The following is a 15,418-nucleotide window of genomic DNA, read 5'->3' as shown; positions in this document are numbered from 1 at the left end:
CTAATTCTGATCACGTCAACCAACCATCTCGAGCCACCCCATTCCTTGTTGGTGCTGAAGTTTTTCCAGACATCTATCCTCATCTTTCCATTTACTGTTATATACTTTGCCCTCTTCTACTTATATCCTGTCATAGGAGGATCAACACGTTTTTTTGTAACCAACAGCACAAGCTATATCCGATCTTGGACACCGTCTGTGCGGGGGTGGGAGTAGAGGAGAACATGTAGGAATAAGGGGAGTGGTCCATATTGTTGCTGATGACATAGGTAGGACCAGGAAAGATCTTCTGCTGAGGGAGTTTGAGAAATTAGGTGCAAAATTACAAAGCACAATAATCTCTCGACCGCTGCCTGATTCACTTGCAAATTGGTATAAAATGAACAAGATGAAAGAATTGAATGTGCAGTACAAAGACTGATATGAGAGAAGTGGGTTCCAGTATCAAGAGCACTGGCACTTGGGACCTGCACAGAACAGGGGAAAAAAATCTGAAAGAACTGTGGATGCTGGAAATTAGAAAAAAAAAACCTAGAAATTCCCGAAAAAAAACTCAGCAGGGCTTGGCAACATCTGTGGAAAGAATACGGAGTTAACATTTCAAGGCTGTGACCCTTCTTCAGAACAGATCAGGCAGCAGGAGAGTCGACATTTCAAGAATGTGGAGGGGGTGAACGGCTTATGTCCAAAACATTGACTTCCTCCTCCTCAGATGCTGCCTGACCTGTTGTGCTTTTTCCAGCACCAAACTTTTTGACTCTGACTTTCCAGCATCTGCAGTCCTCATTTTCTCCTATATAATATGAACAAGCAAGTTAGATAAAGGACAGCCAGGGGACGTGAACTATTTGGATTTCCAGAAAGCCTTTAAAAGTTACCTGCACAGGAGACTGCTGGTGTAGTGGACAATGAAGAACGTTATCTCAGAATACAATGGGACCTTGATCAGATGAGCCAATGGGTTGAGCAGTGGCATATGGAGATTAATTTAGATAATGTGAGCTGTTGCATTTTGGGAAAGCAAGTCAGGGCAGAACTGATATACTTAATGGTAGAGGCCTGGGGAGTGTTGCTGAACTGAGACCTTGGAATGCAGGTTCATAGTTCGTTGAAGCTGGAGTCACAGGAAAGCAGCGTTTGGTACACTGGCCTTTATTGGTTACTGCGTGGAGTACAGGAATTGAGACCTCATGTTGCAGCTGTACAAGACATTGGTGAGGCCACTTTTGGAATACTGCATTCAATTCTGGTCTCACTGATCTAGGGAAAATGTTGTGAAACGATTTACAAAGATGTTGCTGTGACTGGAGGGTTTGAGCTATACAGAGAGGCTGTATAGGTTGGGGCTACTTTCCCTGGAGCATCAGAGGCTGATGGGTGACTTTATAAAGGTTTATAAAATCATGATGGGCAGTGACCAATGAATAGCCAAGGTCTTTTCCACCAGGGTAAGGGTGTTCAAAACTGCAGAGCCTAGGTTTAAGGAGAGAGGGAAAAGAATTAAAAGGGACCCAAGAGACAACCTTTCTACAGAGTGGTGCATGGATGGAATAAGCTTCCAGAGGAAGTGGTGGAGGCTGGTACAAGTGCAACATTTAAAAGGCATTTAGATAGATACACAAATAAGAAGAATTTAGAGGGATTTGGGCTAAATGCTGGCAACAGGACTAGATTAATTTAGGATATCTGGTTGGCATAGCCGAGTTGGACCGAAGGGTCTGTTTCCATATCGTACAACTTTAATACTCTATAAAGAAGATAAAATCCCATGGTGTTAGAGGCAAAGTACTAGAATGGATAGAGGATTAGCTGACTAGCAGAAGGCAGAGTGTGGGTAAATGAGTCTTTTCGGATGGCATCTGGCAATTAGTGGAGTGCCACAGGGGTCCATGTTGGCACAATAACTATTCACATTATCGATTAATGACATGAACGAAGGAATGGAGGCACTGTAGCAAAGTTTGCAGATAAAACAAGTGGAGAGACGGATAGCGTTGAGGAAACAGGGAGGTTGTAGAAGGACTTGGGCAGGCTAGAAGAGTGGGCAAAGAAATGGCAGATGGAAAACAATGTAGGAAAGTGTGTAATAATGCATGTTGTTAGGAAGAATAGAGGCATAAACTATTTTCTAAATGGAGAAAGGCTTCAGAAATCTGAATCTTGGAAGTCAGGAAGTTCAAGATTCCTTTAAGGTTAACATGCATGTTCAGTTGGAAGTTAGGAAGGGAAATGCAACATTAGCATTCATTTCACAAGTGCTAGAAGACAAGAGTCAGGTGTACTGCTATGGCTGTGCAAGTCTCTGGTCAAACAACCAGAGGGCCTGTCAGAAACCTGTTCTCTCCTTCTGTCTAGTGTTGAGAGAACGTCAGAGTCGGAGATGGATACAGCCTTGATCCTATTAACACTGGAATAGGAAGAGGAAACACTCCTGACGCAAGAAACAGATTACAGTCCAGTACATGCTGTCTATGTCAGAGAACAGTCAGAGGAACTGAGAGCACTGATTCTTCCTCCAGTTTGCTCCAATCAACCCCACCTTCCATTTCAACTTCCCCTCTGGGTCTCCTCCACTGTCAACACAAGGCCACATGCAAACTGGAAGAAAAACACCTCACCTTCCACCTCAGGAGCTTACAACTATATGGCCTTAACACAGACTTCACCAGCTTTCAAATGCCACCATCCCTATCCTCATCCCAGCCCTCCCTCTCTCTCTCACTACCCTGCCACCTTGATCTGACCTTACCTGTTCAACTTCCTTCCCATCTATCAGTGCCACCCTTCCCACTGACCAATCTGACATCCCCACCTGCATCCACTTGCTGCCATCGTAGCCACGTCTCCCTCAGCCACCTACCACCATTTACTTTGCAGCCCCCTTCCCCAGTCCTGCTGAAAGGTTTTGACCTGAAACATCAACAGCCCTCTTCTTCTGCTTGACCCATTGTGCATTTTCCAGCTGCACTCTTTATCCATGTGGATCTCCAGCATCTGCAGTTCTCACTATCTCCAAGTAGATTTTAAAACATGCTTTACTTGCCCACTGGCATTTGTTAATCCAGAAACAAGAAAGAGACTCAAGACCATCAACTTATGGTTTTTTTAAAATACATTCATGGTCTGTGGGCATCATCGATCAGGGCAATATGTTTTACCCATCTTATTTTCCGTTAAAGTCAGGAAAATGTGGGACTTGGAAGTGAACCTGCATGGGATGGTATTCTCATTCACCTGTAGCTCTCATTCTTCCAGGACTTAGGGAGTTAACAAAGAATGCTGCAGAAACGGAGGAGATCTGGCAGCAGCTTTGGAGAAAGAAACAGTTGTCATCTCAAATGGCACAGTTGTTCCTTATTAGGCTGGCCAATTATCATCTGGTCATTATCATATTGTTGCTTGAGAGAGCTTGCAAACAGAGAATCTTAGAATTTTGCACTGAAGTGGATCATACTGTTGTCTGCACCAGTTCTTTCAACTAAGTATTGTGCACAAATTGGTTGTTTCCCTTATTCCAGGTAACACCAATTAAAAGTACTTACTTTGGTGTAAAACACTGAGCAGTCCTGCGGTACTCAGACAAGCTATTTTAGTGATTTTCCCCTCCCATTAAATGAACAACTTGCTTTGCTTAGGGTAGGAACATGGAACAGAGATAAATCAGGCATGACCTTATTGAGTCATGTGTAGGCATGGAGACTCTGTACTGCCTAGTTTTATTTCTCGGTTTCCCGAATCAACAAGTGTTTTCTTCAGCAATTAGGATAAAAATGAGCTGGTAGACATATAAATCATAAAAGAAATAGGAACAGGAGTAGGTCCTTTGGCATCTGGAGCCAGCTGCACCATTGAACATTCCCCAAGTCCACTTTCCTGCCCGTTCCCAAGCTGATCAAGAACCTATCCTTGCTTTTCATATGCACAAGGACTCTGCCCCCAGTTCTCAATGGCAAGATGTTCAAAAGACCATCTACAAGAGAAGAAATTCCTTCTCATTCTAGTCTGAAATTGGTGCCCTTTTATTCGGAGGCTGTGCCCTCTGGTCCTAGATGCTCACATGAGGGGAAATATGCTCTCAGCATTTGTTGTCAAGCCCCTACAGAATCCCACACAAGATCACTTCTCATGTTCCAAATTCCAATAAGCAGAGTCCCAAACAGTATAACCTTTGCTCACAAGTCAATCCCTAATATGGAAGGATTGGCATTCTAAAATGAACCTTTCTAAACAATTAAACATCCTTCCTTATTTAAAAAGGGACAAACTGCTCACAACACTTTGTACAGTTGAAGTCTTCTTTATAATCATCCTTCAACTCTCTTGAAAGAAGGGCTAACATTCCATTAGCCTTTTGATTTTCTACTGTACTTGTGTGCTAGCTTCCTGTGTTCATGCCCAAGTACCCCCAAATCATTCCATGCTGCACCTTTCTCCATTTAAATAATATTCTTATTTCGTTCTCCCTTTGAAAGTGAGCTTTACATTTTCACACATCAATCCATTTGCCAACTTTTTGCCTACTTAATTAACCCATTAATATCCCCATTGCAACTGATCTTTCTATCCATTGAGTCCTCTGCAAACTTGGCCACAGGATATTGTCACAGAGCCGTTTTTTTTCTAATAGTATCCTTGAGAAAAGGAACAGCTATGTCCTTGGTTTTCTTTTCCCCCAGAGCGGTAATAAATTGCTCTCAGTGCCATTACTCTGGTTTGGTACAGAGATTAAAGGATATTGAGAGGCCTTTTGTGTATATGTAAACAGATAAGACTTCAGGCCAAAGGTGATCTTGCTTTAAAAGATGATTTGTATAATGAAAGGGGAGTGGTCAGCTCTCTAGCTGAGCAGTTTAGTCCAGTCCAGAACTGGTTGGGAGTTCAACAGGGAGCTGTGTGGAAACAAACTTTCTCTCTCTGCCCTTCTAACTTCAACCTGCAAGCATCTGTTCCATTCAGTTCTACTGGTTTCCAATGGGATTTGCTTATTGGGACTGATATGTATTCGGAACAGCATAATTAAGTCTAGTTTGGATAGACGGAGTTCTGTACAGGTTCTTTATTCTGTTCTGTGTGTTTCATTGTGTAATTTTGTGAATAAAGTTTTGGTTGTTTTAAACCTGGTAGTCAACCTCGCTAACTTACTCTGGGTAATTTTCACAGTACACGTACCAAAACAGATTGCAAAGTTATGGTCTGGGCTACCTGCTTAAGTTTGAGTGGGCTGGCCTAGTCCATAACAATATTTGCTTCCTTCTTCCAAGTCATAAATATATATTATCAACAGTTATAGTACCAGCATTTATCTCTTTGGATCCCACTGGTTACAGGTTGCCAACCTGAAAAAGACCATACTTCCACTCTCAATTTCCTATCCATTAGCTATTTCACTACCTTCAACACCATGGGTTATTATGACTTGACCTTTGAGAGGTTCAACCTAGTTGAATACCTTCTGAAAGTTCAAATATTTCTACTGGTTCCCCACTATCTCCTCTGGTTGAGACTTCCTCAAAACTCAAGTTAAAAATCACAACACCAGGTTATAGTCCAACAGGTTTATTTGGAAGCACTTGCTTTCGGAGCACTGTTCCTTCATAGGTGGTTGTGGAGTATAAGATCACAAAACTGAATTTATAGCAAAAACATTCACTGTGGTGCAACTGAAATTATATTGAAAAAAAGACCTGGATTGTTTGTTAAGTCTCTCATTTTTTAGAATGACCGTGTTGGTGTCAGTTCTTTCACATGTAAATTCCAGGACCTTTGCAGTTACATTCTCAAGTGAACTTTAACAATAGGTGCCATGTCAGCTCAGATAATGCATCGAAGGTGAGGTTAAAGTCTGTCTGCCCGTCCCCCAACGGTCAGACTGATTCTATTTCTAAAAAACGGATTTACAGAATCTTACATGGATTCATGTAGTTTGTGAGCAATTTTGCTCACAAACTGCATGAATCCATGTAAGATTCTGTATATCCGTTTTTTAGAAATAGAATCAGTCTGACCGTTGGGGGACGGGCAGACAGACTTTAACCTCACACCTTCGATGCATTATCTGAGCTGACATGGTACCTATTGTTAAAGTTCACTTGAGAATGTAACTGCAAAAGGTCTGGAAATTACATATGAAAGACTGAAACCAACACGGTTATTCTAAAAAAAATGACAGACTTGGACAACACAGGTCTTTTTCTATATAATTTCAGTTACACTACACTAAAAATGTTTGCTATAAATTCAGTTTTTTTTACAATCTTTTACGCCACAACCACCTGAAGGGGAAACGCTCTGAAAGCTAGTGCTTCCAAATAAACCGGTTGGACTATAATTTGGTGTCGTGTGATTTAACTTGTACACCCCAGTCCAACACCAGCACTTCCAAATCTTAATAAATTAGTCAGACATGATTTCCCTTTCACGAAACCATGCTGACTCTGCTTGATTAGATTGATTTGCCAAATGTACTATTATGTCCTTAATAATTGCAATGTTTTTCCCACAATAGATACTAGGTTAAACAGACAGACAATCACCCACTTTTAGCCTCCCAACCTTTTTTGGACAGGGCTGTCACATTAGCAGTTTTCCAATCCTGATTCTTCTCCAGAATCTGAGTATTTTTGGAAAATCTCAACCAAAGCACCTACCATCTCTGCAGCTGCTTCTGTTGAGATCCTAGGATGTAAGCCATCAGGGTCAGGGGACCTATCTGCCTTTAGGCTCATTAGTTTGTCTAATACTACTATTAGATAAAAACAATGACTGCAGATGCTGGAAACCAGAATCTAGATTAGAGTGGTGCTGGAAAAGCACAGCAGGTCAGGCAGCATCCGAGGAGCAGGAAAATCAATGTTTCGGGCAAAAGCCCTTTTTAGTGATGGTGATGGATGTTAAAAGTAGCTTCCACTCTAAAGGCTAATTCAAAAATATCTGTTTAACTCTTCTGCCATTTCCTTCTTCCCTATAATTACCTCCAAGATTCATTTTCAAAGGGACTTACATACATTTTGAACTCTCTTTTTTTAATATACTCAAAAAAAAGCTTATTGTCAGTTCTTCTATTCTTTGCAAGTTTGCCCCTCTTGGATTATTTTCTTTATTACCTTTTTAATCCTCCTCGGCTGGCCTCTGTTTTTATCCCAATCTTTGGGGCTATTACTGACTTTGACCCCCCCCTTACATGCTTTTTTCATTCAATTTAAAATATTCTCCTTTAACTTTCTGGGTTAGCCATTGTTGGTTTATCCCTGGGATAATTTTTTGCTGACAATCAGGAATTATCACCTCAAATCTCTGCCACTGCTAACTTATCCACCCAGTCCATTTGAGTTAAGACTATTCTCATTTTATTGCAATTCCCTTTAAGTTAAACAGTTGCTTCCAATCCAAGTTTCTCATACTCAATCTGAATATTAAATTCAGTCATGGTATGGCCACTACTCCTTTGGGCACTTTTTACTGAGATAATTTATTAAATCTGCCTCATACCCATTCCCAGATCCAAGATAACTTGTTCCCTAGTCAGCTCCAAAACATTGAGAATACTATTGCATTCTCTAGAATTCATCGATGTAGCTACTCTTTCCATATTTGATCAACCTGATCAACACCAAGATTAAAGTCACCTATAATTACTGCTGTATTCTTTTTACAAGCTATTATTTGTTGATATTCTCTCTTCTATACTACTCCTACCAGAGACTTTCTTACCTCCAGCCAAATGGACTTTACATAATCTGAGCCTAAATAATCTCCCAGAACTGTCCTCGTTTCACCTTATTAACAGTACTATCCCACTATCTTTTCCTTCCTGAAAGGTTATTTGTCCTTGAATGTTAAGTTTCCAGATTTGATCTCCTTGTAACCATGTTTCAACAATTTAAGATCATATTCATTTACTTCAATTTGCAATGTTAGTTTAACTTATTCTGAATGCTTCATTCAAGATTTGTCTTTTTGCCATTTTCAATCACCCGATCTTTGCTTTGAAAGATAGTTTTGTGCTTCACCTTTTATGATCGAATCTACCACTTTACTTTTTACTGTCCTTTTCTCCCCCCCTTTTTCCCTTGCCATCCTCCTGACAGTCTAGTTTAAACTTGTTCCAAATATACTCACCATAAGAACTTGAGTGTATCAGGTAGAGTGCTGCCCAAGTGTAACCTTTTATAATGTTCCCAGCTTCCCCAATGCTCTAACTTCCTATTTTTGGCTTTTAGAAGTTCATTCCTTTTTATGCCTCTGTTACTGGTATCAATGTGTACAATGACCACCAGCTGTTCACCCATCCAATCCAGAATGTCCTGACATCACTCAAACATGCTCAATCCTAGCACCAGATAGGCAACTTACCATTCTGGCATCTCATTTGCAGTCACAAATGCTTCTCTATTCTCCTTAGAATTGAATTCCCTGTAACAACTGCATTCCCACACTTTCTCCTCTCCTGTGCAGCAGAGCCAACCATGGTGCAAACAATTTGGCCAATTAGAGGGAAGCAGTAATAGTCATTCGTCCCAACAGTATCAAATGAGGTATCTGGTTTGCAGAGGAACAACCACAGGAGGTTCCTGCACTACCTGTCTAGTCCGCATTCTTGTGAATGAATAAAAGCTACTCTTGGTAGGATGGGGGTGTAAAAGAAAAGCACAAAGATGACTATACTAAATCAGACAGTAAATTATAGGCTTCAAGTGTTTCCATTTATCCTTACCTGGTGAGTGTTGGTGCAACTGGTTTTGAGAACATTACATTTCTTACACACAGGATCTGCAAAAAAGATGAGAGAATATATAGTGAGGAATTAGTGAAATCAAAACTCCTGCTGCTAAATCAATTTGAATACATTTATACTTAGTATGTTAAAGAAAAAAAAAGTTTTCTTTCCACACTAAATTCTCTCCCATGAGCAGCAGTCACCCAGCACCTGTTCAAGTGACTATTCACGTTGGAGCCTTTGCTACACGTATAACCTGTTTCACTCTAGTAATCATTGAAGTTCATTCTGGTGTGCATCCATTATGTACGTACACTTCAAGCAGCAATTAATAGCATAGAAACACTAAGAATAGGAGTTGGCCATTCAGCCATTCTAGCCTGCTCTGCTATTCATTACGATCATAGATGGTCTATCAATAGCTTTACCCCAAATCTTTTGACCCCTTTAGCCTCAAAAGCTATATTCAACTCCTTCTTGACATCATACAATATTTTGGACTTGAATGCCTTTTGTGGTGGCAAATTCCACAGACTCACTACTTTATCTGAAATGGCTGACCAACTCTGGTTGAATATTATAAAGGCAGCGAGGCCAACAATACAGTTTCTGTCACTCTCCAGCAGAGCCCCAAAATCTCACTCCTTTCTCCAGCTCAACTACTCAAATTCAGTCTTCAAATAAGTAGAGTTGATCATTTAAATTAGGCAACAAAACAATTTATTTTCCTTTTCTTGTGTAATGAAATCTAAAAGCCAATTACATACCTGTTCTAAAGAAATGCGTGATAATTTTGCAATGCACAGAAAAACAGAAACAAAATAACATTATTGATTGAGTTACTATTGTTGAATGCACTGGTACCAATGTAAAAGTTTTAACTGAATATCACTCATGTCTTACTATGTACATAAATGTTAAGATAGCAAATTTTCAATATGTGGAATGGAAAAAAAAAATCAATGAAGATCTCCTCATAACTGGTTCAGTTGTCCCACTCTCACTTCTAAGACATAAAATTATGGGTTCAAATCTTGTTTTAAGACTTTAACATAAATATTTAGTCTATGTTAATTACATTATTGAGGGAGTGCCACACTGTTAGAGATGTCATCTTTTGACTAAGATGTTAAAATGAGGTCCCTTTTGCTCTCTCTCCAATACTGAAGTATAATTATTCCCCATGTCCCATCCAACAATGAATATTATCTGATTGATATTTTTCTGCTATTTATGGGAATTGGAAGAAATCAAAGGATTTTCATAGGCTCAGGAGACCATTTAGCAGTGTTAACACCAGCTCTCTGCTGGAACAATTCACTTAGTACCATCATCCGCCTTACAAGAACAGTGTAGTGTGCACAAATTAGCTTCAGTTTTCTACATTACAAGTGATTACACTCTAAAGCACATCATCATCCGTGAGCACTGTGAGCTGACCAGTCCCCCTGACCGGTGCTACATAAATACATTGTTTTTCCCCTACTGAATGAATGACTTTTCTTACAGGCTTCTGCGTGTTTAAACAGGACTGGGTGATGTCTCACAAGTTACTGACAAATGTAGAGACAGACCTTGCTGTTATTCCTTCAGTAAATTCCCAGCCATGCTGGGTTTGTCTGTGTCTGTGTCTCTGTCTCTGTCCCTATCACCCACCAACCAGGGGGCTGCCATTACCGACAGCATCAATCGCAGCACAACCACGGCTTGGTTATGAAACAATCCCGAAACTATCCTTTATACAAATTTATGCATAGCTTTAAACCAAAAAAAAAAAATCACCTTTGTTACAACAGTATTCATGCTTCAGCCGGCCAGAAATAAAACTAACATTTCAGGTCCAGTACACCAACCCCTCCCCCCACGGAGCTCTGTAAACTCTCACCCCCGACAACAAAACACTCAGCACACGCGTTCCGGCTCCAGGGCCTTCAGCTTCAGGAGAACAATCTTTCTATCTATCTATCTATCTATCTATAGATAATTAATTCTATACTTGAGAGAGAAATTAGATCGAATCACAAGACACAAATACAGTGGAGGAAACAAATATATATTGGATGGTTATGTTTAGTCTTTGTTACCTTCAATAGTGCATCATCTTCAGAGAAAAATACCAATTTAATTAGTTGAATTTATCTGTTCAAGGGAGTGGCTCCTCAATCGGGATTTCGCGGATCCACCTTGTCCACTCACATTGTGACACAATTATTTTAATAAAGCAGGTAAAAGGGCAGGATTCTTAAGGGGCTTGGCAGGGTAAATGTGAAGAGGATGCTTGAACTCATGGGAGACGCTTGGAACAGAGAGCATAGGCTCAGAATAAAGGGACACCAATTTAAGACAGTAATGAGAAATAATTTCTTATCTGAGGGTTGAGAGTCTTTCAGACCACTTTCCACAGAGCTAGGAGCTGGTAAAGGTCTAATGCATATAGTTATGACTGAGATTCTTGATCAATAGGAAAATCATGGATGTCATTCCTGAAGAAGGGCTCATGCCCAAAACGTCGAATCTCCTGCTCCTTGGATGCTGCCTCACCTGCTGCGCTTTTCCAGCAACACATTTTCAGCTCTAATCATGGACCTGAGTCTAGATTAGAGTGGTGCTGGAAAAGCACAGCAGGTCCGCCAGCATCCGAGGAGCAGTAAAATCAATGTTTCGGGCGAAAGCCCTTCATCAGGAATACAGATAAATTTATCTCTCCACCCCTCAGGCACCCTGAAGGGCTTTTACCTGAAATGTCAATTTTACTGCTCCTCGGATGCTGCCTGACCTGCTGTGCTTTTCCAGCACCACTCTAATCTAGACTCTGGTTTCCAGCATCTGCAGTCATTGTTTTTACCTAATCATGGATGTGAGGAATGTTGGATCAGCCACAATTCTATTGAATGGTGACGCAGGCTTGAAGGTTGAATGACCTACTCATGCTCTTATTTCTTATGATCTCTTAGAACATTATTTAGTAGATTTAATCATAAATATGTGTAGAAGGAGACCATTTGAGATTGAACAATCCATGTTTTATATCCTCTTACACATATTTAAAGTATTTATCCATTTTGCTTTGGAAGGCTATCCACCACCCTATTTTTGCATTCCATTTCATTGTTATCAGATTCTCTAGTAGTGTGGCGACTGTTCCTTGGCTAATGGTATATCAATAGAGATAAATAGAGCAGTGACATGTAATGAATCTATGATTTTATTCACAATATGCAGGACCAATGTGGTATACAAACTCCCCTGCAACGACTGCACAAAGCACTACATCAGACAAATGGGAAGAAAACTGGCCATCCAACTTTACAAACACCAACTGGCAACTAAACGACAGGATCCACTCTCCCTCATCTTGGTACAAGTAGACCAAGAGGGCCATCAGTTTGACTATAGCAACGTAACCATTCTAGGATAAGCCAACCAGAGACATGCAAAAGAGTTCTTGGAAACCTGGATTCCAACTGAAAAGGCTATCAACAAACCATTGCAGAGAAGACCTGGAAGTGATACTCACCCCAACAGACCCCACGTAAACAACAAGCAGGACAGAACAACAGTGCTTCATGGAAGTCACAATGATGATATTACCGAGCATGGTAATGAAACATCTGCATGATAATCCAGCAGCTCAGCAAGTGAACCAACTACCTCATTGTATGCAGTTTTTGTCTCCTTACCGAAGGAAGGATGTTATGGCAATGGAGAGGGTGTAACAAAGGTTTACCAGACCAATTCGTAGGATGACAGGACTGACAGGACTGACTGATAGGTTAGGACTATTCTTACTGGAGTTCAGAAGAATTGTGGAGGTGAATCTTATAGAAACTGTGAAATTCTAACAGGACTAGGCCACTATTGTAATACTGCATGCAGTTCTGGTCTCCCTGCTATAGGAAGGATGTTGTGAAATTTGAAAAGAGTTCAGAAAAGATTTACAAAGATGTTGCCACTTTTGGAAGATTTGAACCATAGGAGAGGCTGAATAGTCTGGGGCTATTTTTCATAGAGCATCAGAGGCTGAGGGGTGACCTTATTGAGGTTTTAAAATCATGAGAGGCATGGATAAAGTAAATAGTCAAGATCTTTCCCCTGGAGTGGGGGAGTCTAAAAGTATACGGCATAAGTTTAAGGTGAGAGGGGAAAGATTTAAAAGGGATCTAAGGGGCAATTTTCTCATGCAGAGGGTAGGCGTAAATGGAATGAGCTGCCAGAGGAAGTGGTTGAAGTAGGTACAATAACAACATTTAAAAGTCATCTGGATAGGTATATGAAAAGAAAGGGTTAGAGGGATTTTGGGTTAAATGCTGGCAAATGGGACTAGCTTTATTTGGGATATCTGGTCAGAATAAACACAGGAAGGATGTTCCTGAAGACTGGAAATTCTAAAACCAGGTGTTAGTGTAAGCACGTGCAGTAGACCATTTACAACTGAGATGAGGAGAAATCTTTTCACCAGATAGTGTTGGGCCTGTGGAATTCTCTGCCACAGAAAGCAGTTGACTCCAAGACATAGAATGTTTTCAAGAAGCAGTTCAATTTAGTTTTTGCAGGGAGGCGTCAAAAGATATAGGGAAAATCTAACAGTTGGCTGAGTAGGATGATTACCCATAATCATACTGAATGGTAGAGCAGGCTCAAAAGGTTGAATGACCTACTTCATATATTATTTTCTATGTTTCTATGATGCACTATAGCTAGTAGCATAACAGCTATTAACCCCATAGGCTAACTTAGCCATTGGTCTACTCTCATTTTGTTCTATGCCTATTGCAATTCCATTTTCACCCCAGTACTCCTTAATATTGGGCCTGATTTCCTCCTTGTATTATCAAACTGACATTTATCATGTGTACTCAGTTTTTGCTTCTGTTTGTTAACTCCTTTACCATTAAGGAATTTCTGGCTTTGGTTGTTCTCCCTTTCTCCCACCAGGCAAATACCGAGATTGTACTCAGATATCTCCTCTTTAAAGATTGCCTCTTGTAGTTTTTTATTCTGATTTACCTGGGCCAGATCCTTACCCAATTTACAGAAATTAGTCCTCCTCCGGTTAAGTGTCTTCATTCTGGGTTGCTCCCTGTCCTGCTTTATAATTAATTTAAGCTGTTCACTATTCTCAAGGTGTTCGTCACTTATGACATAGTCCACCTGACCACATGCATTTCCCACAACATGAGCCTTCAATTCTTCCCTCACCATGAATATTATTCTAGACATTATTCTAGGCATTGAAAATGTTTGTAAATCAAATTTACCTGTTATAAGCTTTTGTTGGGTTCATCAATACCTTGATATCTATTGCCCACTTTCTCATTGTATAGCAGGTAACACAAGTATACCACATCAAGTAAAATACTTTGACACAGGGAAATGTTCACTGCGTTGTTAAGCTGAAAGTGCCTAATGGGTTCTTTAAGGTCTGATCATAATGAATATAAGGAGCCATACGCTTTGATATAAAGCAAATTTATTAGCTTAATCTACTGTAGATATTCATAAACTATCTTTGAAGCTGTGAGCTTAAACAACTTCAAGCATATTCAACAAGCAAGTCTCTCTGCTTTCTATCCATCAGGAACTCTGGGTGATGGTTGAACTTGGATCTCTATCTCAGTTTCCACCATACTGGTCCTCAAACCCCAGTCCAATGGAAAAAGTTCTGATCTCATGAACATCAGTCCAATGGGGAAAGTCCCTGATTCCAATCTCATGAACATGTTTTGATGGGGAATGTCCAATGAATGGAACAGAGTCCTGGTTACATGCTAAATCAATATTTTGTAGTACTTCAGCACTTTTCCAGGCTTCAAAAATAGGTGGAAATCCAGATGGCCCAATGTAGACCACACAAGCATATGGTTCCCATGCACAATCAAAGTTATGCAGTTATTTCCCAGCTGAAACAGGCTGTTTTTTTATACCAAGCCTGTTTTGTTTTCTTTTTTTCTTCCTTTTTTTTCTACTTTAAACTTCCACCTGACTGCAGTAGTACTTATTTTTTCCCCAGCACCCATGTGTGTGTGTAGGTGTGAGACACATTGAAAGATACAAGGTGCATGAATCTTTATTCAGTTTCCACCGCCAGAAAGAAAGGAAACACCAGAGTGGCCAGTGACAAGCAGTGCCCTTCACATCAAAGGGCAATGCTGTGTGATCAAACAGTGAAGGGGAGGGCAGAGATTAAATCAAAATAGAGTTGGAGGGGGAAATAATGCACTCCACTCCCTGCGGCGCCCACCTCTCCCTGAACAACTCCAGGGTGTTGGTGGAGACCGTGTGCTCTTTCTCCAAGTAAACCAGGGCTCTAACATAACCACGGAAGAGAGGCAGGCAGTCTGCCCTAACGACCCCCTCCACGGCCCGCTGCCTGGACCTGTTTATGGCCAGTTTGGCCAGGCCCAGGAGCAGATTTATGAGGAGGTCTTCAGACCTGCCCTCCCTCCTCCGACGAAGCCTGTTTTCTTTTTTTTTCCTATTAACCCCCACACTACTGCCTAACTGCTTATTTTTTTCCCAGCACCCATGTTGTGTGTGTGCAGGTGTGAGACACAGTGAGACGACGAAGCCTGTTTTACATGTACTTGTCCAATTCACTTTACCTCAATTATGCATTAAGTCCAATTAATCCTTAACAATTAACCCTTAATTGTCTGGTTTGAATATAAAATTTTTGAGCTTAACACTATACTCACCAAGGCG

General features: G+C 40.6%; 1 protein-coding gene across 1 annotated transcript in view; it reads right to left on the bottom strand.

Moving 5' to 3' along the window:
• mrpl48 (mitochondrial ribosomal protein L48) overlaps positions 1–10,587 on the bottom strand; it is a 37,550-nt gene extending 26,963 nt beyond the window's left edge. Inside the window, exons 1-2 of the mRNA XM_060826818.1 lie at positions 10,499–10,587; positions 8,714–8,769 (exon numbers count right to left, since the gene is read on the bottom strand). Coding sequence (XP_060682801.1) covers positions 8,714–8,769; positions 10,499–10,519 — 77 coding nt within the window. The 5' untranslated portion in view covers positions 10,520–10,587. The remainder of the gene's footprint in view (positions 1–8,713; positions 8,770–10,498) is intronic.
• Positions 10,588–15,418: the final 4,831 nt, after the last annotated feature.

Source organism: Hemiscyllium ocellatum, chromosome 6, assembly GCF_020745735.1.
Source record: "Hemiscyllium ocellatum isolate sHemOce1 chromosome 6, sHemOce1.pat.X.cur, whole genome shotgun sequence".
NCBI lineage: Eukaryota > Metazoa > Chordata > Chondrichthyes > Orectolobiformes > Hemiscylliidae > Hemiscyllium > Hemiscyllium ocellatum.
The sequence above is the reverse complement of the archived record's forward strand: the minus strand, read 5'-3'. Positions and strand labels throughout refer to the sequence as shown.